This window comes from Cordyceps javanica, chromosome 4 (genome assembly GCF_051103115.1).
Source record: "Cordyceps javanica chromosome 4, complete sequence".
Lineage (NCBI taxonomy): Eukaryota > Fungi > Ascomycota > Sordariomycetes > Hypocreales > Cordycipitaceae > Cordyceps > Cordyceps javanica.
Window position 1 is genome coordinate 3,382,595 of NC_139298.1, and position 23,800 is coordinate 3,406,394.

A 23,800-nucleotide genomic window follows, 5' to 3' on the forward strand; every position below is an offset into this window, starting at 1 on the left:
TCAGCAGGGACAAAGACGACCGTGTGAACGCCTATGGGTTCTGGCTCAAAATCAGCTCGTCTTGACCTTTTTCAGGCCGCGTCTCTGCTCCCAGTCCCTGGCCAAGGCCATGAGCTTGATGCCCATGTCCGCGCTCGCGCCGTCCTCGACCTGCTTGGTCCAAAACTTCTCGTCGCCCGTGACCAGGACCGACTTGCGGCGCTCGCGCTCGGCGACGCTGAGGTGCAGGCCCGCGCGCTTGTTGGCCTCGATCTCGTCGAGGTGCGCCAGGCGGCGGGCGTAGCGCTCGGCGCGCTCGCGGCGGATCTGCTCCGACCCGAGCTTCTCGAACACGCCGCGCGTGACGGCGCGCAGCAGCAGCAGGATATGCTCGCTGATGAAGATGGTGACGGGCAGCGTCGCCCAGTTCTTGTTGATGCCGTCGCCTCCAAAGATGTGGACGATGGCGCCCGTAGAGATGCTGCCGATCCACGTGAGGATGTCGAGCGACATGTTCCAGGGGCCGACGCCGTCCGCGCGCACGGGGTTGGGGCGCTGGTGCTCGATGCAAATCTTGGCAAAGTCGGACCGCAGCTCGATCCAGTTGTTGATCAGGAAGCCGAGCGGGATCAGGGGCCAGACGGGCGAGAAGAGGGCCAGGTATCCAAACTGCAGGACAAGCTCTGCCATGTCATCATGCACGTTGTAGGTATCCAGAGATGACTGGTTGCGGCAGCGCGCCAGAAACTCGGTCTCTTCCTCGTCATCCTCGACCATTGTGAGCAGCATCGCATGTTTGGGATACGCCCGCCTGTACACGCGGTACCACTGGGTGGCCTTGTGCTTCAGATACGGCAGGATGTTTTCCTCGAAGAAGCTAGAGAGCTGCCCCGTCAGAGTCAACGCAATCACCTCGTTGCGGAGCTTATCCGCATCGGCTTCAAACGAATGCGTTGCAAAGGTGTGTTCGAGGCCCGGCAGGACGGCGAGGACGGCGCTCTTGAGATGCGGGATGATCTCGCGCCCAAAGGGAATGTATACAAAAGCGGTCAAAAGGATGGGAAGATAGTTGGTAATGATGCTGAGAATAAAGAGCTTTTGCGTGTACGAGACTTCGTGTGCGTCGGCGGTCCGGTGGTTCTCAAAGGCAGTGAGAGCCTCGGCCACGCCCTCCAAAGAAGAGTTGATATAGGGGATCGCGACGGCGAGAATAATGGTCGGTAAATACTCCTATAGCAAGTGTGAGCTGCAAAGATCAAGCTCTGCGACGGCGGCGGGCGTGAGCGCTCTTACCAGGTAGAACTGATAGGGGCCGGTGTAGGTCTCGGAAATGAGGACCTCGACACCGAAGACGGCGCAAATGATGGCACCGAGCGCCAAGGTAGCCACCGCGATGAATGGAATCTGTAGGAGCTGCCTCGTGATTTGCTTCCACTTTGGAAAGTAGTGAATCTCCTGCCCGTTGGCATCCACGATGATCCTGTCGTACTTGAACTCGGGCCTGTTGACCTTTGTCTTGTGGATGCCGCGCACGTCCCAGCGGATGCTCAGGTCGACCTCCTGCAGCTTCCAGTACTCGAGGAAGACGGTGCACCAGACGCTCGTCATGACGGCGTACGCGAGCGAGTACTTTGGGAACCACAGCCACGCGACGACGCCCGTCGCGGCGGGAAAGGTGAGAAAGGTCAGGTAGTTCTGGATAAAGGCAAAGTAAAAGGCCACCTTGGAGCCAAAGAGGTCGCGGATGCGGTCCAGGTCCTCGGTCGTGAGGAGCAGGCGGCCGCTCAGGTGGCGGAGCAGCGCCTTGTTGACGGCCTCGTTGTGGATCGGGAAGCACGCCTTGACGTTTGTCCACTTGCCCAGGCCCGGGTAGACGCCGGCGCCGCCGCGCTCCTTGGGCCACTGCACGAGGTGGTACATGGTGAGCAGCTCTTCGGCCTCGAACCGCCCGGTGACGACCGAGTCCTTGTCGCCGCCCGGGTGGACTTGCGTGACCGAGTAGAGCCAGTCCTTTACCCTAGCGATTGAACAAAGGGGGGGCAAGAACAGGTCAGGAGCTGTGCACTCGAAGCAATTGTAGCTTTTTGGTCGCGTTGCGGGCTACTCACCTCTCCTTGTATACCGAGTTCCCGAGAAGCTGTCGCGGGGCCTTGACAAAGACTAGAATCGAGCGGTCGTATCCGGGTCGTACTTCGGTGTGGAGGCCAGCCTCCTCGAGGTCTTGAAGCAGCTCCGAGAACTCTTTGGTTGCGTCGTCATAGTCTAAACCAACAGGAGGGGGTCAGCCGGTCCGTTATGCGCATGGATCGTGGTGTTCCCTGCCTGCTTTCCAACCTTGCAGGTCAAGTGGTTTTTCGTACCAATGTCCGAAAAGTCGTAGACGATGACGTATTTGTCGTTGCAGCGCAGAGTCGACTCCGGCTTCAGTGGCGCAATGGCCGCCGAAGCGTCCACGTTCAGCAACGGGATGGACGTCATTGCGGGCGGGCGGGCGGGCGGGTGGGCGGCTCTCAACTGCTACGATGTCGAACCAGCGGCAGCAATTGCAGTTGATGGGAAGGTTGTCGGATTGACTCCTGTGCTTTGCCCGTGCTCCTCGTTGCTGAATGAAAGCTCCTCCCCGCGCGCAGCATGTCCCGGGTGGGTTTTTGTTCAACCAAGGGGGCCCAGAAATACGCTTCAGAGGTTGGTTCGCCGTCGATCCCGTGGCTCCCGAAAACTGTACCGGGCAGCGGGACAACTAGTTCTAGCCCTAGTGGGCGCGCTATTCTCAACGTGCTATTAAAAGCAGAGTGCTCCCTCGGGTCCGCTCCGGGCGTGTGTCTGAGCTAGACAGGGCTACTCAGTAGTTCATCTCGGAAGCTCGCTCCGTGGCCATGCTAGTTGACAACTTCTTATTACTTAGTGGGCACACTGAGCAGGAATATAGCTATAGGTACGGAGTACTCTGGTATCCTTGGGCAAATCACGCTCATCAAGCACTTGTGTTGCTGTCTCGGGTCTGTTGTCGGTCTCTTTTCCCGCCACCTCTGGTACGGAAGCTTGGCAGCTCAACGATTTCTTGGTATTTCCCGGCGCGCCGTCCAAGGCAAATCTGGCAACCAAGTTGATTCGCTGACAGCGAGGGGCGTACCGCTGATGTGCGTCAACGGCTGGAGCCGCTCCACCACCTAGATGGGTTGGAGCAGTTTTGCTGGCCTTGGCTTGAAACTTGTGTGTTGTTTGGGAAGAGACACGCAATACCAAGAGTTCTGGGCCATTCACAGACTGGGCTGTGGATAGAACCTGTACAGGGAAGAGAAGCGGATGTGTGAAACTTTTCATTATCAGACGCATCTGCCTCTACAGAAGAAGGCTTGGTGCCAAAATATCCTACTGGTAATGAGTTCAAATAGAACCCCACTCATGGCATAGGCATTAAACCAATCCTCCGGGTTGATAAACCTTGCACCTGCTCACCCCCTTTTTACTATAATTAGACACAATTGGAAACATGGATCGTGAGCCCGGCAGCGTCTTTGTGATCTGCTGCTACAAGTAGCATGCATTTTGAACCGGGCTAGCTTTGACTCCATCAAGTAAATTGATGGTTGAGAAACTCGCTCAGCCATCCGTTTCGCGCCTCAAAATTTCCAGTCATAAACATTTTCAATTGAAGTCGGCATTCTCTTCTCAAGACTTTGCCCGCCGGTAGTTATTTGAGCTATCAGGATCAGCGATCCATATACACCCATATTGGCCAAATTTTTCCGAGATCGCTCTGCAACGACTCCAGATTACTTGTACAGTCAGGCAAGTACCATGTGGAAACGAGAGACTCGCTCATACTTGACGGCAACGGCCTCACGACTGGTACGAGGTGCCTGTAGCGATTGAGGCCTGGGGCCGTATTCACGATGGCAAGCGAACTACTGTGGATCTCGACTGAGCATACCTTTTTACTAACAAAGCTATCCAGGCAACCTCATACAACTTTTGGTGCCAAGAATATGTATTATTCCTGGTGTTGAAGCTGGACAGAACCTGATCAAGGACTGCCGCTGAGCCAACCCAGCCGTTGCCGGCTCATCTTGCAAAAGCGTTCATCTTGCGAAAGCGCTTGCAGGTTTCGTTCCACTCTATCATTTTGAAAAACAATCTTCTCTCTTTTCTTTCGCAGAAAAACCATTCCAACATGTCCCGAAATGGCCCTTTGGTCCATTCTGGATCGCTCTCCAGTGCATGGTGAGAAAAGTGTGAAATCGCATAAGTTGTCGCTCCAAACCTTCCCTTGGCGTCAACGTCATCAGCGCCATCAGAGTTCTGAGCACCTATTTCATCGAGACCGAGCGACCATGGCACGCTCATGTGTATGGCGATGAACCCGTCAGGCCTACTGGTATTCCTGGGGAAAATGTCCGAAAGGGTCTCAGAGCCCAACTCGTCATCTTCGTCTCTTAATTGATATCTCTTTTGTCTCTGATCGGGCCTTTGAGAAGGGCCGGGCGTGGTGGCAACGGCATCAGCAGTCTCGCCGCGAGCTTCCTCTGCGACAAAAAGGAGTAATCGTCTTCGACTTTTCTGGTAGTTGCGGTGCGTTTCATCACTTCGGGTACTGAAGAAGTAAAGACACGCAATTGATATATTTGTATTGCAATCTTTGTCCGACAGGTGCCCTGCACCTTGAGGGTTTCGTTCTCGAAGAGACTCCAAGAACTCACGAACGGACAGGTGCGCAAAGACAAGCTCGTCTTGTTGTAACGTGACAAAGTTGACACAAGCTTTCAGAATTGTGGCTGTAGGTATTGGTGGCGCGTCTCTCGAGATGCTCCCCCCTGAATCTTCAATCGGGCAGACCATGGCGGCAATGGCGGCAAAGTTGTCGGCGGTGATCTCGCTCTTTGCACATAATAGCCATTGAAAAGTAAATGCCGCCAGATGAAACGTGTATCCGCCGAGATCCTCAATCGTTGAATACAGCAGCAAATATGTATCCGCGAGAGTCGGTGGCAAGCGGCCCAGTCGTTTCCTAGCGTCCGCGACAGTTCCAGCCAGGGAAAGATAGGTAAACTGCATTTCTACCCATCGAAACCTTGGGTTTATTAGCTTTCTATTTGAAATTTTGGCTGCGGGCTTCTCTCACATGCCGCCGCCCTTGTCTCCCAACACTGTCGCAATCTCGGCTCGCAATTCATTTTGTCCGTTACCCTCTGGCAGCTTGAAAGTTTCGAGTTTCCTGTCTCTTTTTGGTAATTTCAGTATCAATACTCAACGAAAAACTGTCTCGCATCATAAACTTGTCTCTTACATGAATCTTTTAATGTCAGCTTGACTATCTTCGGCGTCGATGTAAATGTTCGGAAAGCCTTTGAGTTCCAAAACAATGTCATAGTTGTATCTGCTAGAGATGAAGATTTTGAGCAGATTCGGTGCATTTCTTGCCAGCCGAGTGAGGGTAGCTAGGAGGTCACCTCGGTCTTGCTGTTGAACCTCGTCGAGCGCGTCAATCACGAGGGTGACGGCAGGATATTCCTCCAACAGACGCATTAGGACCTTCTCCGAGTCCGTGATGGACCATGCATGGTCACCATATTCTGGAAGGTCGTATTCCGTAACTCCTTTGGTGTATTGCGTCATGACTGGTTCCAGAATCGGTGCCTGCGGCCGCAAACAAGCCAGCTGCCGTACCAGACTAGCTAGAATCTTGTCCGCCCTGCCGCGAGATTGCTCTGCTTCCGATCGAATGCAGTAAAAATAGGCGACTTTTTCATATGCCCGTAGCTCATCTACAACGAGTGATGCGAGTTTGGTCTTGCCCGATCCGGGTATGCCATGCAGCCAGAGCACAGATGATACACTGTCGCGTCGCCAACTGCAGAAATCGGGCTTCTGAAGGAGCCACTGTCCAGTCCCCTCCAACCTGTCTTCTGTCACTCGCTTATGGTGTCTTCCAGGCTCCAATACGGAGATTGTATTCAGAATTTTGCGGCGTGCATCCCTTTCAAGATTGTCCGTAATGTTCTCCAGATGACTCGAAGTTCGGGTGATGGGTCCTTGGAGTTCCTGGAGGACTTTGCATAGCTTGGATGATTCCTCGTTGGAATCAGTCTCAAGTTTGAAAATTTCGTTTGTCTTTTTTATGATGAGATTTGACTTTTCGGCGTCCGCAACCCTCGTCCAAGCATCAATTACGTCATTGCCGGTGAGAATCGGCTGATACTTCGCCTCAATGTCAGATTTGGAGGTGCTCACCGACTGGATGACTCGATTTAATGTGCTGCTTTCATAAAATCGAACTGCCTCGCTTAAAAACTCAAGGATATTCTTGTATTGGGTGATGACGCTCTGGGAGAGCTCCGCATACGTTGTGAACCTTTTGGATGTTAATCAGGATGGTATTTGCGCCACTCAGATAGCAGGCTCACAGTTTGTTCTCGGGCTGTAGATACTGCCACTCGATCAGAGGGTAGATCGAGATATAACGTGTGACTTTCTCCAGCAATGTCAAAATATGCCCATGCCTCTCCGAGTAGATTAAAGACGTCTGCAGAATAAATCTTACAGCTGCCCATGGCGCGGCCGCATGGACAGGATCGATCTGAATAAGAATGTCTCCGACTGCTTGAACTTTTGATATCCAACTTGAAATCTTGTCAAGAATGTCGTGGATGACTATTTCACGCCCTGCTATCTTGACTTTCCACTTCCTTTTGAAGCACTCTTCCTTGCGCCGCTGGGTGGCATCGAGCAGGTCTTTGATGATGCTATCATTCGACTTTTGACCCTTCGGCAGCGTTTTCAGCTGATTTTGATCTCTCTCGCCGAGAAGCTTGAATGCTTTGCACCACAGACCGCTGTCCGAGCTTATTGTCAAAGCTTCTCTCTGTGTACCCGCGACAGTTGAGGTGCACTCTGACAAGGCCGACTGGGCAGGATCTGGCGAAACCATAGTGCCGACCATCATTCTGGTGGCTATCGTCTCTGTCCGTCAGAACTTGGAAAGTGTCAAGATGAATTCTTTTACATTTCACAGATCTGGGGGGCCTTGTTCTGCTACAGGGACTGGGCAGCAAACCTCAGCTCAATCCACGAGCGGGGCAAGGCAGACATGCCGACGTGCTACAGGATAGAAGACCTATTGAAGAGGCACTGTGGCGTTAGCATAATAGGATGGCCAGCCTCACCATGCAGTGATGATTGAGTGACGCGCGGGGCAAATGTAAGGGTTTGAGACGGGTATGCTTCCCGTAGAGTTCGATTTCAACTTGTATACAAGCGTCCGCCGGCGAGGTTTGATGCTCAAGGATCGGACATTGGGGTGCAATCGAGGAAGCAACTCCGCCGAGACAAACGTCGCTGAGGTCGTTTGGGCTGTTGCTCCTTCCCCTGTGCTGTTCGAGTCCTTGATGAAGATACCGGCTCTACAAAGTCTCCAATTCAGGGCTGACGACCAACTCAGTCCCCGTGGCCGGCGGTCAGCTTTTTGATATCCGCGATGACACCATACTGAAGTTTGCAGTTTGCCAGATGCATATGACTTCCCTTTCCTTTCATTCGTCCAGGTCCTCCCTCCTTTGTCAAACTGAGAAATTGACCGGAGAGAAAACATATGTAGCTTTCAGGCGTCGGCCCTTTTTATCCCTCTCTTTTTAAACCGACACGCGCAACCGCACCCGCGATGTCTCTCTGGAAGATCTACCACCACGAGGGCCTCTGCAAGGACAAGATCGACGAGGAGGCCGTTGCCCGCGGCGCGACCGAGTTTTACCAGCGAGTCGCCGGCCTTGCCGACTTTTACGTGCACATGTCTTTTCTCGCATGTGCGGGCCGGCGACGGGCTTTGCTGACGGACGGGCATTTGTTCCTCGTGCCCCTCGTCCGGCGGAGGCGCGGGCCGACGTTTGTCATCGCCGAGGTGGCGCACTTTGCGCGGCCACTGGCAGCCGGGCGACACCGTGAGACGGCGTACTGCGTCAGTGGAGCGGCATCGACGACGTTTGTTGCGGCCGTCGACGGCGGATCGGGACGTCAACCTCGAGTACGCCGTGCTCCGAGGTGGGCGCCGGCGGCGGTGTGGTGATCATCGGCGGCGTGGACCCGCCCCAGGCGTCTGTGGGCCGGACGAGAGGGAGCAGGCAGGGAGAAACCGCAAGATCCTGGCTGTGAAAATACCGTTCGTCGCTGTGAGTGAGTCTGGCGGGAGGAGGCGTGCAAGGTGGGTGGGTGGGAGAGAAGACGACGAGGAAGGGCCAAGCCCTTCTGAAAGCTTGGTTCGTCCGTTTGTTGTTGGGACGAGGTTGTTTCTCGCCAGGCTCTAGGAAGCTGTACAAAGTAGACACCACTTTGATTTATCTGTACTCTCTTCTGATACGAAACTGTTTCAGAGAGCAGAAGTAAATAAGAACAAATGGACCTAAAATGACAGACAAGAGAAGAAGAAGTGTGCGTTGCTCTATTGGATAATGGCCGCTTGAGTAGCAAGCCTGTTGACTTGCCCGTCGCCTCTAGCAAGGCTCAAAGAAACTTTAGCAAAAGTCCTTGCTTTTTTCTTTTCTGTGATCAAATAATTGAATTAATTCATCAATCGATCAATTCATGAAACAATAAAAGTATATGTGCGTTGTTCTCTACTGGATAATTGCCACTCAAGTAGTCAGCCTGTTAACTTGACTGTCGCCGCTCGTGATGCTCTAAAAGACGAGTTATTACCAAGTACAAAGCACGCCATTTTTTCTTGCACTCTTTTATTGCAGAAGTTCGAGATCATGGATAAAAAATAATTTTATAAACCGATAAACCAAAAGAAGAAGAAATGGGCGTTACCATATTGGATAATCACCTTTCGAGTAGCCAGCCCATGCTTTGGCCATCGGCCAATTCCGCCTCGGATCCGGCCACCTACCGGGGGGCTGCCGGCTACGTTCCCGATTCTGTATATACCGATTGGTGGCCGCTCCATTGCTACCTAGGACGTTACTACAACATACTATACGTGGAACCTGGACACAACTTGTTCCTTTTACACAAAAGAAAAAGGGAGAGATTTGTTTTCCTTTCAGCATTTTTGTCTTGTCGTGCTTGCGCAGAATATAATACTAAAAAACATCATTTGCTACAGAACGCACCCCCTCCTCTTGCTCAACACAATCCGTCGACTCGCCCCCCCTTTTCTTGCCAATCGACGGCACCGAAACGAGGCCGCTCATTGCGGCTCTATCATTGTCTCTTTATTTTCCCTTCTTCTTTTTTTTCCTTTCTTTAGTTGCCCTCCACCTGCTTGAGGAGGCCGGCGAGGTTGATGCTCTTGGGGCGCTCGATGGGCAGGCCTAGGGCGCGGTCCCAGATGAGCTGGGCGAGGGGGCCGAGGCCGCGGGAGACGCCAAAGGTGGCGGTGTAGTAGAGGGTCTCGTGGAAGCCGTAGTGGTGGAAGAGGACGCCGGAGCTGCTGTCGACGTTGGGGTAGGGGTTCTTGGTCTTGCCGTGCTTCTTGAGGACCTCGGGGGCGATGCGGCTGTTCTTCTCCACGAGCTGGAAGACGGGGTCCTGGGCAATCTCGGGACGGGCGGCGGCGTAGTCCATCAGGGCCTCGAAGCGGGGGTCGGGCTTGCGGAGGACGGCGTGGCCGTAGCCGGGGACGACGCGGCCCGAGTTGAGCGTGGACCAGAGGTAGTTCTCGACATCCTTTTCGGTGTGGGAGGCGGGGATGTTGTCCTTCATCTGGAGGATCCAGCGGAGGACCTCTTGGGCAGCGAGACTGTGGCATGTGAGTTAGTCCGTTGAGTTTTGCTATTTCTCGGTCTGGCTCTTTGTTCGTTTGCTTGTTCGTTTGCTTGTTTCCATTTGCATCTCTCTCTCCGGCTGATATCGTTTGGAAAGGCTACAAGCAAAACGGGAAAAGAGGGAAGAAAAACAGGAGAAAAGAAAAAACTTACCCGTGAAGAGGACCGGCCAGACCCTGCAGACCGGCACTGTAGGAGAGAAAAGGGTCGCTGAGAGCACTGCCGACCAGGTGGGTGGCGTGGGCAGAGACGTTGCCGCCCTCGTGGTCGCCGTGGAGGGCGAGGTAGAGGCGGAGGAGATCCTGGAAGTTCTCATTCTCCTTGCCGCCCTTGCCGAGGAGGGCGGCGTAGTTGTAGGACCAGTCCTGGTCGAGGTCGACCTCGGCGGGGAGGGCGCCGCCGCCCTTGTAGGCGTTTTGGTAAATCTTGGCGGCAATGGTGGGCAGCTTGGCGAGGAGGGAGATGCTGTCGTCAAAGGTGGGCTCCCAGTAGTCGGCCTTGTTGAGGCCCTTTTCGTAGGCCTTGGCAAACTTGGACTCGTAGTTGAGGGCCGAGACGGCCATGGCGAATTGGGTCATGGGGTGGAGGTCGCGGGGGAAGTCGTCGAGCATCTTGGAGACGAAGGCGGGGATGGCGGCCTGTTCGGCGAGCTCGCGGGAGAAGACGCGGATCTGGGCGGTGGAGGGGACCTTGCCGGTGAGGAGGAGCCAGAACATGGCCTCGGGGAGCATCTCGGTGCCGGTGGTGCCCTTGGGGAGCTCGGCCTGGCACTCCTTGATGGTGCGGCCGTGGAAGCGGATGCCCTCGTTGGCGTCGAGGACGGAGCCCTCCCAGACCATGGCCTTGAGGCCGCGCATGCCGCCGAGCGTGTTCTCGACCTTGACCTCGCCAATGACCTTGTCGCCGTGGGCGCGGACCTTTTTGAGCAGCTCGCGCTTCTCGGGGATGACCTCCTTGAGGGTGGCCTTGAGATCGGGCTCGGCGGTGGCATAGGAGCGGGCGCCGCCGAGAGCAGCGCGGGCCCAGGGCTGGTTGGCGGGTCAAAAACGGTCAGCCAAACGGGTCCCGAGAGAAGGAAAGAAGGGAAGGAAAGGACGGCTGGATTGGGGAGGGGACCTGGATGATTTTCTTTCTCAATGGCGAGGGGGGGAAATGATGGCGCGCGCGGCGACACGGTTGCCTCGCGGGTTTTGGTGATTTTGGTCGTCATCGGCCAGCCGTTGGGTCAAACGCCCACGGGCTGGCGGATGGGTGAAACGTACCTTGAGGGAGCCAATGGCCCGGGTAGAGGTTCTCAGGTTCATGGCCATGATGTGCTGAATGTCTAGATGTCTATCGGGATATTTTTCGGGTTAAGACGAAAGAAGAGAGTTGATGCAGGTATGTATAGTCTATCGCGATCTCTGAAGTGAGAGAAAGCAAACGTGGGGTTAGCCGGTCGGTGGTCGGTGCGAACGCGGGTGAACAGCAGCCAGGCCGAGATTGCCGCTGGTTGGCTGGGTTTGGTGTAGGTAACAAGCCGTGAAACAAACTTACAGAGAGAGGTATCCAAAGGGGGGGGTGGGAGAGGCGTGTCACACAATCACACCGAGGGGCAAAAAAAAAGAAAGAAAGAGTTGAAGATGTGCTCAGTATGCGAGACTTTTTTTTCCTTGCTCTCTCTTCTCTCGGAATGTCAGTGACCGCCATAATAGTAAGCTTGGTCCTCCTACCCCCCCCTCCACCCCGGCCGGCCGAACGCATTCACACCAAAAGCTGGGGCGTCGGCTCGGCGACACGGGTTTGGCTGGGTGAGCTTTAGCCAGAAACAGCCGAGGGAAGCCGGCTCAGCGGGAGCACGCAATTGGCCAATGGCAGGCGGGCGTCTATCTATGGTAACAAAGCTGCGATGGTGGCCGGCCAGCTCGGCTTGATGGCTTGCATCGGATTTATTGTATTACAAAATTCAGTTGTGGTTTTTTTTTTTTTTTTTTAAAAAAAAATCTTTTTTCTTGCTTTTCGATTGTCCCATTTTTCTTGTCGACTTGATTTTAGTAGCTGGCATGCACTGGAGTGGTGATGAATACACCGCTATCAAGGCATGGAAGCAGAGCAGCTCTAAGCAAAAGCTGGCCGTTTCTGTATTTTTTTTTTTGACATGTGCTACTACTTTCAGATGGCCGAGTCCACTTTGCTTCTCGTCTTTATTCGTGGGTGAAACTGGTAAGCCTCTTCTCAAAACCCAGTATGCGCTTTTTGGTCACGGCACGCAATTCAAACCGACTGGCCGCTTGGTTATAGCCGATTCACAGCAGGGCCGGCCACCCAATCAAAATTCTCCACCAGGCCAGCCGGCGCTCCCGATAACAACCGATTCCAATCCAAACCACCGCCTGGCAGGTGAGGCAGGCCAGCCAACAGACCTCAAGTCGCGCAACCCAGATGAAGTAGGGGAGGACAAGAAGGAGAATAGGTGACGAGGGAAGCAACCCCAAAGTAGAAAAGGCGCGGGCGCCAATTCATATTATGAACTCTCTCGAGTAATAACGACCTTGCCAGGTGACTTCCATCACTTTTAAACCCGACGCAACCCGCCAAACGTCGTCCAAGACAGGATGAGTGGCTTGGGGGGGGGGGGGGGGGGGGATGGCATCCTTTAACTCATATACCTTATCGTTGAATGTGCCATATCTTGGGCCAAAGTTACTCCTTTCTTCCACTTGTTCTCACTTCCCCATTCGTAGTGCAGCGTTGCCGTGTTCCGACGCGACAGCCGGTACCACTGGGCCATGGCATTCCGTGAGGGCGCAACGCTAGCTACCCTGGAGTGGTGACAACCAAGGTAGGCGGGGGCATCTGGATGGCGGAGATGGCGCGGAAATGAGAATCGAAAAGAGGGGAGACCTACCAGCCTGTCCGACAATGATGTATGTGGAAGTGAGATGGGAATTGTAGGCATGCGTTAAGATATGCGCGAGTTAGACCGGTGGGAGGCGGCATTTGTACTAGCAGAAAAGGTCGGTGCTTTGTCCAGTGAGGTATTGCTAGAGCCCATGTCCGTCCAACCACTTGCTGATCCATGCTGTGCGCATTTACATGATGATGAATGCCACACAAAAGGAGTGATGTTGGTCTAAAGACTTGTTTCTGCCAAGATGGCGATAATTGTTGGCTTGAGATTTGACCCAGAAGCGAAGCCGCCCCCCCCCCGCCCTTTTGGCGTGGTATTTTGGTACTTTGGGACTGACTGGTTGGTACAATGCGGCATGTATGGAGTACCTCGATACTTGTTACCTATTTAGAGGTTGGTTAAGTCCAGCGTATGGTTCGAGTTGAATTAAATAGAATGCAGCAGCGGTGCGCGCCGCCCGCGGTCCTCACCGGCCGTAGCGCGGCAAAACCTGCATTGCTACTACATAGATGGCCCGAAGTCAGGGAGGGGTGACACTGCGTCGGGAAAAGTAAAAAGGCATGACGGGTAAATAGGCACATCTTACTGCTATTATTATTTGCTCATGTATTATAAGGCAACGGGATGTGAGAAACGAAAAGAGTCCGGGCGGTCTTCCCTCGACTCATCAGTCAAACTGCTAAGTACTGGTAAAACCTGCCCATACATGTGGCGGGGACTGTAACCATGCCGGGGGAGGGAATACGGAGGGAAGCTCCTGGAGTCTGTCTGGAATCGGGGAGGAGTCTGGAGACTGGAGCCTCCGGGACAGCGAGGTCACTGTAAAGAAGGCTGGACCGCGCTGCTGGACCGACTTTGGTCCAATCCTATCCGTTCTGTCCGCCTTGGGCCCTGTCAGTCCATCACTTTTTGTCGCAATATGGATACCTACATATGCGGGATTGGGGCGGGATTTGGGTTCGTAGAGGTGCAGACAACAGCGCGGTCCCCCCTCCTCCCTTTTCCCCACACCATGATGCAAGAGCGAGTTTGGATGAATGATGGCAGGACCAGCGACGGCGTGTGAAGCGCTCTGCGCAAAGTGGTCAAATCGAGAGGCCACCAAAAAAATACCTGGGTGGATAGATGGAGAAAAGGGGGTTGGAGCAGCCGCGTGAACCTCGTAGCCGCGCTGTCAGGATCCAGTGCGAGTACGGAGTACGGAGTACTGATACCTGCAGATGACACTATTTTCCTTCTTTTTCCTTCCTTCTTGCTTTTTTTTTCTTCTCGTGTCCTTCTATTTTATCCTTTTCCCCCCTTGACCTCTCTCCCGCGAGCTTCATCTCAACCCCGCCTTCATCTGCCTTGAATCGAGCTGCTTTGCCCAGCAACCTTGGCACAGCCCAGATCAACGCGCTGGTACCCCCGTTCACCACTTTGCGTCTGCCACTCTGTGGCTGATACTGATACATACTGTGCCATGCCATACCATCTGCAGCGCCTGCCGACTAAGTACCTAACAAAACTGCCTGCCCAGGAGAGCCGCCGGTCGCTGGGGAAAAAGTGGATAAAAGATTTCTCCAACGCCAACAGGTGGGTCCAAGCTCGGCGGACCGCTCTCTTTTTTCAAGGACGAATAGGATAAATAGGACACATCGACTTATTGATAAAACTGTGTTGCGGAAAAAAGGAAAAAACGAAGAAGAAAAAGACAGAATTGACGAAGATGAGAAAAGAGAAGAAATTTCTTTTCTTCAAAAAAAGAGCCAAAAGCAACCGCGAAAGAAAAAGAAAGAGAGAAAAGCTTATCTGTACTTGCCTCGCCACGGCGCTCCAGGTACCTACAAGTTCCCGGAGTACTTACATTTCTACTTACATATTATTTCAACATGCACATGCCCAGTGTACCTACATGCATATGTAGGCCAAGGCACCTAAGTAGATGGAATCGTCTTATCTAGACCGCGATAATCGAAAGGCAGTTTGATATCCACGACGGCGCTCCGAAACCTTGTACCTACCTATCTGCCGCTTGCCCACTTTCCGTTGTGCTGCTTTCTTGGTCGTGGTCATGACGCACCAAGTTCTGACCGGTTAAGTAGTACGTACCTCCACCGACAAGGTACTTAACTTCAGTAAGTAGTACCTAGGTAGCTAGGTAGGTGCACAGGTAGCTGTACTTGGCCGGACGTTTGCCGCCCTCACATTCAAAGTGCCACCCCAACATATAGTATCCAAGTAAGTAATTGCCTTGCCTTTATCCGTACCAAATCCAGAAAAGCTGGCTTTATTAGTTATTACTGGTCCCCATAGTGTGCGCGTGTCTTTGGCATGCCGGTACAGTAAAACGCTACCTAGGCAGGTTCCCGGTACCTCTGACGCTACCCCGGTACTCCTCCTTAATCCAATTCCCATGTAACCTTGCCTCTTTCTGCCCGCTGCAGCCCTCCCCCGCCTTCTCCAACAGCTACCTGTACCTGCTTATGACCAGGACCGGGGAGCACCACTCAAAAAGCTTAGGTACCCAAGTAGGTAGTCGTCCGACCTCGCCAGCTCTATTTCTCTATCCCCCCTCCCCTTCCATTGAATCGTAAACCTCTACTTACACTTCTTCTCCCTTTTCTTCTTTTCTTCCATTCTTGAACTTTGAGACGCCCTCATCTTCTGCTTCTCCCCCCTCCCCCCCCTCTTCTCAACCCAAACTGCCGTCGCCGTCGCCGTCTTGTGCCCCGCGCCTCTCTACCTCCCTCCCCTCCACCGCCACCACCCACCCATCCTCCCTCCCACGCATCATGACGACACCGAACCCCAAAGCCCTCACGGCAAAAGACTTGCCCCAGCTGCTCGAAAATGACAACCGCGTCAAGCTCGCAGGCCTCGACGTCGACGGTATCCTCCGCGGCAAGGTCGTCTCCAAGAAAAAGTTTCTCTCCGTCGCCGAGGCCGGCTTTGGCTTCTGCTCCGTCATCTTTGGCTGGGACATGCACGACAAGACCTACATGCGCGAGCTCAAAATCTCAAACGCCGAGAACGGCTACCGCGACATACTCGCCATTCCTGACCTCGCCACATTTCGCAGGATCCCGTGGGAAGACAACATTCCCTTCTTCCTCATCAGCTTCGTCGATCCCGAAACCAGCAAGCCCATTTCCGCCTGCCCACGTGGCCTGCTACGAACTCAGCTCGACCGCCTACGCACCAAAGGTTATGGTGCAATGGCCGGCGGTATGCTTATTCCTTTCTCCCTGCCCTTCTTGACCTCTTACCGTCCACTTGGAGACTCCCACCTCAAGTTCCATCAAACGCACAAGCAACCTGCTAACCGTCCCCTGCTGCCGCAGCTGAGTACGAGTTTTACACCTTCAAGACGCCCGACGACTCCAAATCACCCGCCTCCTTCTTGCAGCAGAACCCTCACGACCAGTTGCCGTCTCTCACAGAGGGAATGTTTGGCTATTCCTTGAATCGACCCGTGCATAACAAAGACTACTACTACCAAGTCTTTGATAGCTGCGTCGACTTTCACTGCAACATCGAGGGCTGGCACACGGAATCCGGCCCGGGCGTCTTTGAGGCTGCCCTCGAATTCGACGAGGCTGCTGAGATGGCTGACCGTGCCAGTCTCTTCAAATACGTTGTGAAAAGCGTCGGAACACAACATGGCATCATTCCCTGCTTCATGGCCAAGCCCAAGCAAGGAATGCCCGGAAACAGTGGCCACGTTCACGTTTCCCTCGTCGACAAGGACGGCAAGAATCTGCTGGCCCGCGAATCGCCAGACGACAACGCCCAGTGGAAGGACATTGCCCACCTCTCCGATCTCGGCCGACACTTCCTCGCTGGCATCCTTGTCGGCCTACCCGACATCATGCCTCTCTTTGCGCCCACAGTCAACTCGTACAAGCGTCTGGTCGAGAACTTTTGGGCTCCCGTCACCGTCTCCTGGGGCCTCGAGCATCGCGCCGCCTCGATTCGTCTGCTCTCGCCTCCCACGTCCAAGCCCTCGGCCACGCGCTTCGAGGTCCGCGTCCCCGGCGCCGACACCAACCCGCACTATGTCATGGCTGCCATCCTCGGCTGTGGCTGGCGCGGCGTCGAGAAGAAGCTCGAGATCCCCTGCCCGCCCCTCGCCATGGGCCAGGATGTCGGCGGCGATGCAGACATGGGTGAGCGTCTGGCCAAGAGCCTCAAGGAAGCTACCGAGCGCTTCATGCGCAAAGACAGCATCGCCCGCGAGGTCTTTGGCGACGACTTTGTCGATCACTTCGGCGGCACCCGCGAAAATGAAGTTCGCTTATTCGATGAAGCTGTTACAGACTGGTATGTCATGCTACTGAATCACCCACCCATCCACAACCACATCGCCTATGATGATGGCTAGACCCTCAAGACTGGTTACTAACCGCAATGCAATGCAGGGAGATGAAGCGTTATATTGAAACAGTCTAATAACATCTGCTCGCGACGTGATTAAGTAATGGCAAATTATGAATTTTCTCTAAGCTGCATATACTCATATAGAAACCTGTCTCTCTTTTCTTGGTACTTTCCCTCTCTTGTTTTTTTTTCTTTTCTTGGGTCTACATCTTGATGCATTTTCGTCGGTCTTGACAAAGCACGACTTGGTGACGGTCAGACGTACATCTTTATTGCGACAGCCTCTGCCTTTTTTGTCTTTTTGATTTCATTTGATGTTTGCTTTCTGCACATCTATCTTGTTCTGTCTGTGTATGAAGCTCTTGCCCGCCACAAACGCATCTGTGCCCATGATATAAAATAGAAAAAGAGACTAAATGATAAAAGAGGATGACAGTCTATATGAGGTTGACATGACAAACTTGCTCACGTGTATTAAGGAAACAAGGAAAAAAAAAGACGTCTTTCATGTCAAATAGAAATACTCCCCCGCCTCATCCTCTCCAACCCATGTTTCAGCTGCCGCCTACTCACTAATTCCCCTCCCTCCTTTATCTGCGTTGTGCATCACAGACGCCACATTCGCAGAAAAGAAAATGAGAGATAAAAAAAGGAAAAAAAAACGCCCATGTCTTGGCCAGGGCCCAGACACGCCTGCCGGTGTGCATGCGCGGACGCACGCACTGCATATGCCAAAATCCTGAGACATTCTTTTTTTTCTCCAATTTCTTTTTTTACGTTTCCTTGGCGGCAGCGCCGCCGCCGCCCTTCTTCTTGCGTGGACCGCCGGTGCGATCGTCGGCCCCCTCATCGCCTGGACGCCACTGCTCGGGGCGAAATTCCGGGTTGCCGAAGTGTGCCCTGTTCCATACGCTGTTTTTGAAGGTGGTGGTGGTGACGTTGAAAGGGAGAAGGCCAAGGACCGCCTTGCTACTGTCCTCCTCGTAGTTGTACTGCATCTTGCTGAAACGAATATTGCACTCAGAGTCGGACGCTTGAGGAACCGGTGGCGGATTAGGGCCGGCGGGCGACGAGACGACCGTTTCGCCGACGGCATGGGGCCGGCCCTGCACCACGCGCAGCGCAGCCGCAGAAACACCTGGTGAGGCATGCCCGGGGAGCGAGGGCATCCACTGCCCATCCGGCGAAAAGGAGGCACACGAAGACGACGGCGCGTGCATGACACTTGGCGAGGAGAGCGATGGCATGCTCTGTGTTGTGGCTGACGGCAGGGATGCCAAAATACTAAGGTCGCCTGTCGAGTACGCTCCAAGGTTGCTGTGCGTGCTGTTGATGGGGGTATGCGAGTAGAGGTTTGTCGCCCGGTTTATCAGTACTGGACCAGGCTCCGGCCCGGGTGCCAGCACCAGAGATGCGGCGGTGTGCCGGGAGTAGAGGATGTCGTAGTGATCTGGACGGTAGAGCAGGTGAATCATGGGCCCCAGGGTCACCGGGTCCTTGCCATGGGCCTCCTCCGGGAAGCGATAGGTGTTGACCTCGGCGCCAGCGCTACGGTCGAGGTAGGCAATCTCGAGGACGAAGTCGAGGGGCTTGAGGAGGCAGTTGTAGAGAGCAATGATGCCGAGCTGCTCAATCTCGCGGTCGGGGAGCTCGACGGACTGGCCGCAGTAGGACTGAATGCCTTGACCGTCTGGCACGAAGGGGTCGTACTGCCCGGGGTTGGCCTTGAGGTGGGTGGCGGCGAGGAGGCGGAGGTAGTAGATGAGGGCGCTGCCGGTGCCATTGTCAGACCACCGCTCATGAATGAGGGCGTGCGCCTTGGGCGCATCGGTGACGCAACCAGCCAGCTCGCGTAGCAGTCCGATGGCCTCATCGGCCCAGTCCTCATAGTAGTCGTAGCCACCGACGGTGCCGAGAAAATGATTCATGCTCATAAGACGGGCCGCCTCGCCCTCGACCTGGTCGACATCGCCCGCCTCCACAAGCTTTTCAAAGTATGAAAAACCGATTGCTGCGAGGGAAATTGTTAGCATGAGAGTGAGAGATGACATAGAGGTCCGGCTAGAACAGGTGAATACATGCCTCTCCACCCGCAATTGCCGTCGCCCTTGATCGGGCGGTATGAGGCGTACGTATGAGGTAGGGCCTGCTTGCTCCCACGCACGTTAGCAAGAAGAGACAGAGAGATGGGTACCGCGTTCTGCGGGGTAACCGCGGGGGCGTGGTAGTACATGCCATTGTCTTGTCGACATAGATTGGATCTGCCTTGGCATATTCTTCTACGATGGCAGCAATGGGCGTCTTTTCGCCGACGATGGGACCCTGCGGGCTTGGAGGTTAGCGGTCTTTGCAACGACGACGGCGAGAGTCCGAGCGACAGAGGAAGAGAAGACAGAATCGATGGATCGCCAGCTTACATCAAGCGTCGGTTGGTAGGCTCTGGCCGCCTCTTGCTGGGCGGCCATGCCGTGCTCGTCAGAGCTCGCCATGGTGAGTGGTCGGGCAGAGGAGCGGTGCGCAGGATGGCTCGGGTGGGGAGGGGTATGTAGCAAACGGTGATGAGGAGGCTGCAGAGGAAGATGGCGATGACGGTGGTAGTCAAGTTGCGGGTGAGCCGCTAATAACGTCGTGGGCGGCGGCGGTGGTCCAGCTGGAGGAAGGTCATTTGGGAGGTGGTGGAAGGCCTGGTGGTTGTGGAGATGCTGCTGTTGCCGTTGCTGGTGGTTCTGAAGGTGATGTCGCTGTTGATGCTGCTGGTGCTGGTGCTGGTGCTGCTGGTGCTGACCACCCCGTGCCGCTAAGGTAGCGCTCAGTGCTTCTGGCCCAACCGCTATTGGCACTGGCAACAGCCCTGGCACCGTCCCTGGTCGTACTGTCTGCATGCCAGGTTGGACCGAACCTGCGCCCACGCTGCTGTTGTTGGATGGCGAATATCCAGACAGCGCTGAATAATGCCCATACTCCCCATTTGGGGCATCGATAAGGTAAAACTGGCCGGGAAGCTGCTCCGAGGCGTCGCTAAAGATATCATTATGTGGCCGTTGGTGTTCCATGGTTAGGGTTTGGCTGGCGTTGCCGCTAACGACCTGTGCACTGGTAGCTTTGCGAATCTCGGGCCGGTCTCTCGCCAGTGTTGTCGCAAACTATTCCGATCAGCAATGTATGGCGATTTCTGTCCTGACTCGGATGACTTTGCTCGGAATTTCCCCAAGTCGGCTGTGGCAATGGGCGCGCGTGCCCTTTCCAAGGTGGTGTTGCGGCAGGAAACGGCTGGGCTACGTTGGCACAGGTGATTTTTTTCCTTCTTCAAGGCAAGTGTAGGTAGTCAGCAGCAGAGCCTCTGGATATAGCTACAGCGACTACTCCCTTTCAAAAAAAGCTGTTTGTGATTTCCTGCTTACCCTGGTATGACCCCCCTCCCTCGTCAACCTGCGTGCGGATAGCTACACCACCGAGCTGCTTGTCGTCAGGCGGGCGGGCCGGGCCAGGCAACCTAGGCCTATTTTAGTGGACGATCGCTGGCGAATCTGGGCGTCGCTGGCCAAGTTTACTTGAACTAGCGCCGCGGGCAAGGCTGCAGCTGGGCTTATCTTGCCGATGGACTTTGTCGTGGCAGACAGCAGAGGTTGCGGTGGCACTAGCGACGTATTGGCGAGGCAGACCGGCCTGTCGTTGGCGATGGAATCAAGCAAAGCGAACGACCGTGTTATTTATGGCTGTCGTGCATAGAGTTGTTATGCTTCTGCGGTTCGAGTGGAAATAAAGTTCCGGACCGTTTGCCAGGCTCGAGGCCAGGCGGGGAAGCTTGTCTGAAGTTTATCCCACGTTGGAAACCCGGCTTAAACTTTGAACGGCGGACTCGAACAGCCGAGGTCTCATAAACATGTTCCTATCCCAATGACGGATCGTATGACTGGTTTGTGGGAGAATAAGATCTCTGCAATGTAGAGGAAAAATAGTTGCGAAGAACGAACCGGTTGGGAGTACCGAGTTGCGAGTCGAGGACTGAAATAAGATATATGAAAAGGCCGCAGTAACAGGTGCCCGGTGTGTGTGATGTTAGAAAGCACAAGAATTCGATCGTGTAAATCGCGTAGATTGTGTACAAAAGTTGAAACGTCAACATGTGAAGGTGATGCAAACGCAGCCATATTCTATATACCACCGCTTGCAGAAGCCAGGCCGGCTTGCCACCGACGCGCCGACTTTCTGCATGCCAGCTTCCTGCCTGCACACCAGTCACAAACCTGAAAAAGACCCCGGCAAACTTTGCGATGCTACCGGCCAGCAGCTGTCTAAGCTCTTCATCCCGTCATCAGACATGTGTTGTTGATGTGGGTAAAAGGCGAGCAGCCGAGCAGGCAGACCTCATCATCGACCGTGCATCAGCCTGTTGCCCATCTGCACAAGCCTCATTAAGCGGGCAAGCCGCCGCCCTTTTCGACAAATCACACGCTCCGCTCTGCTGCGTATTTTGCGACCTCTGATATCGTTTCTTTTTCTTCGCCTCTTGCCGTCGTCAATCCTCCGCGCCGCCGTTTCCAAGGCTGGTCCACGAACTGGTACTACAAAACGTAGGGGTCACGCCCAACGCCGCAGCCTCGCGCTGCTTTTGATCACAACATGGCGTGTCTACCAGCAGGTTGGGACGGCACACCGCAGTCACATTGCATCCATTCCTCACAACTGCCGCTCTCGTGGAGCAGCATGGGAGGAGGTACATACCCCGTGCTCCCCGCGCCGGGCTTGGTGGCTAAGCACGAATGCTTCAATCAGGGTGAACTTGCGATGCTGGCGGTCAAGCCCGCCGTGGTTCGTGAACGAGCTACGTAGGCAGAACTACCTAACGAAGTACCAAATGTTCGAAGAAACGGGAGGGCAGGTAACATTTGGCTTGCACCAGTGCGGCCCTTGTTGGAGGCCCAGACGCCGATCACTTATTACTACGGGAACCCCCGCCCGCCTTGCAGGACTGCGGCTTGTCGATTTTTACGAAGGTTGTGTACGGAGCACTCAGGAGTCAGGAGGCGGCTGTGAGGCTTCGCCCGACCTGATTGCGCGCCTCTTTCTCAGCCCTAATATACTCCCCCTCCATTTAAATGGCTGATTTTGTCATGACCATGCCACACCCATTTCGTGGGCCGAAGTCTGTGAAGTCACTCAACAGGGGGGGACCCGTGTCCGTGCATTGAAAACGGACAAGGACCCCCTAACTAGTCGCTCGAGATCTTGCTGCTCCCGAAGTCCCAGCCAGGCATGTACAAGGGCTCCGGCAATGTGGTTCTGAGCTATTCACGTCCTGTCAAACCACCCGCCATCACGTCACCCGTGGCTCCGCAGGTCTACCCTCAATCGGGACTGCGTTACAAAGAATTACCAGTACTCGTTCGGCTTCTTCATTGTGATTAGGCCATCCGTGGAACGACCTACAATCGGGATTGAAGACTTTTCCTGTACTGAGTACAGAGCCATTGGTAAAATCCGCAGCTGCACTACCATCTCCTTCACAACATACAAGGGCCTTACCACCATCGACCCAGCCTTGCCCGCTTGGATACTTGTACAATGCATGATGCATGGAGGCGGGCTTACCGTCGAAGCACGCTGCGACCACACTCCCCAGCTTTGCCAAACCCAGACGGGCTTGGTGGATGGATGTCCGCTGCGCCATCTCGCTGACATGGTTGGTTCGCTTTTGGCCGGATAGCATGCCCGAGGGGGATGCCAAGAAAGCCCCATTTCGTCACCTGGCCGCGTACTCACAGCCTCTCGATATCAAAGTCAAATTGCAAGCCACACTGGTACACCGCAACCCCGAGCACAACCTGTCGCGATGCCTCTCGCCTCTTGCCATGTAAGACTCGATCGACTTCGGTTCGACGATCTCCGGTGAAGGTAAAAGTATGAAAGGGAAGCTGGTGCATCGTCGAAAAAGCGACGTCAAGGGGTATTAGACAATGTACGCAGTTACGGGCACGTCAATGGCGAACACGTAACTGCGTGGGCGTGAAAAACTAGCTGACCGTTTTGTTTAGCATGCACGAGGGGATACGAGTCAGAGAACCCGAGCGTCGATTCGCGCGCTGTCAGTCCCTTCATCTCACTCAACAGCCAGAGCTGCGGTGGCTGAATCATTGTCCAAGATGACCACAGAGGGCATGCCATAATCACCATCTCGCCCCCACGGATCATTTTTGTTAGAGACATGTTCGTATCCACAGCTATAAAGAGGAACCACGGTTGGGTCGCACAGTGCGCATCTTTTCTCTGTGCAGCGCCGCGTTGCCATCCAACCCGTCTCTCTGCTCGCGACTTGAACTGCATTTCCGCCCAAATTGCCTGCTGGGCTGCCTGGCCCGAAGCCTACCCCACGCAGTCCTCGCGCAAGTCTCAATTGCCACACATTGAAGAAACAAGAAAAAGGCCAGTTAAAAAAAAAATTCAGTTGGAGACTGAGAGTCACGGCCAGTAGCATGAACTGGGCGATCAAGCTGAAGACAGCGAGCGGGCTACCCCAAGGCCTTGCGACCTCGGTCGGTCTATGGTGTATGTACGACGAACACGGTGGTTGATCAAAGTACGTTTGCCATCTGCTCCTGGGTGTTCGAGGCGTTCAAGAAACTTGTATCCACACTAGACATTGCCACAAGGTAAATAAGACACGAATTGTGACTCGACGGGCATAAATTGGTAAGTAGCTCGGGGGTTCACAAGGTTCGTGATACCATGGTCGTGCCGACAATTTCCGAAATCAGCTCCGGTATTGAGGTTGTCTTTGTTTCCTTTTTCCTTCACCAAGCTCACTCTTACCGGA

General features: G+C 54.3%; 7 protein-coding genes across 7 annotated transcripts; 2 read left to right on the top strand and 5 right to left on the bottom strand.

Moving 5' to 3' along the window:
• Positions 1-51: 51 nt before the first annotated feature.
• V2A60_006912 (calcium-activated chloride channel-domain-containing protein) lies at positions 52-2,457 on the bottom strand (the record flags this gene model as incomplete). Its single annotated transcript, XM_083258202.1, has 4 exons — positions 52-1,209; positions 1,273-1,996; positions 2,088-2,241; positions 2,340-2,457. 4 exons carry the CDS (start codon positions 2,455-2,457, stop codon positions 52-54), a joined length of 2,154 nt encoding a protein of 717 aa, XP_083114328.1.
• Positions 2,458-4,044: 1,587 nt separating this feature from the next.
• On the bottom strand, positions 4,045-6,907 carry V2A60_006913 (ATP-binding protein; the record flags this gene model as incomplete). The annotated part of the gene is made up of 4 exons (XM_083258203.1): positions 4,045-5,050; positions 5,102-5,200; positions 5,267-6,331; positions 6,384-6,907. The coding sequence occupies 4 exons, from the start codon at positions 6,905-6,907 to the stop codon at positions 4,045-4,047; spliced, it is 2,694 nt and encodes an 897-aa protein (XP_083114329.1).
• Positions 6,908-7,636: 729 nt separating this feature from the next.
• Positions 7,637-8,038, top strand: V2A60_006914 (uncharacterized protein; the record flags this gene model as incomplete). Its single annotated transcript, XM_083258204.1, has 1 exon — positions 7,637-8,038. The coding sequence occupies one exon, from the start codon at positions 7,637-7,639 to the stop codon at positions 8,036-8,038; it is 402 nt and encodes a 133-aa protein (XP_083114330.1).
• Positions 8,039-9,216: 1,178 nt separating this feature from the next.
• Positions 9,217-11,047, bottom strand: V2A60_006915 (citrate synthase-like protein; the record flags this gene model as incomplete). Its single annotated transcript, XM_083258205.1, has 3 exons — positions 9,217-9,712; positions 9,891-10,765; positions 11,000-11,047. 3 exons carry the CDS (start codon positions 11,045-11,047, stop codon positions 9,217-9,219), a joined length of 1,419 nt encoding a protein of 472 aa, XP_083114331.1.
• Positions 11,048-15,401: 4,354 nt separating this feature from the next.
• Positions 15,402-16,990, top strand: V2A60_006916 (glutamine synthetase family protein; the record flags this gene model as incomplete). Its single annotated transcript, XM_083258206.1, has 2 exons — positions 15,402-15,834; positions 15,951-16,990. The coding sequence occupies 2 exons, from the start codon at positions 15,402-15,404 to the stop codon at positions 16,988-16,990; spliced, it is 1,473 nt and encodes a 490-aa protein (XP_083114332.1).
• A 769-nt stretch (positions 16,991-17,759) lies between these two features.
• Positions 17,760-19,475, bottom strand: V2A60_006917 (peptidase C65 Otubain-domain-containing protein; the record flags this gene model as incomplete). The annotated part of the gene is made up of 3 exons (XM_083258207.1): positions 17,760-18,997; positions 19,218-19,308; positions 19,404-19,475. 3 exons carry the CDS (start codon positions 19,473-19,475, stop codon positions 17,760-17,762), a joined length of 1,401 nt encoding a protein of 466 aa, XP_083114333.1.
• A 128-nt stretch (positions 19,476-19,603) lies between these two features.
• Positions 19,604-20,039, bottom strand: V2A60_006918 (uncharacterized protein; the record flags this gene model as incomplete). The annotated part of the gene is made up of 2 exons (XM_083258208.1): positions 19,604-19,783; positions 19,860-20,039. The coding sequence occupies 2 exons, from the start codon at positions 20,037-20,039 to the stop codon at positions 19,604-19,606; spliced, it is 360 nt and encodes a 119-aa protein (XP_083114334.1).
• Between the last annotated feature and the right edge of the window lie 3,761 nt (positions 20,040-23,800).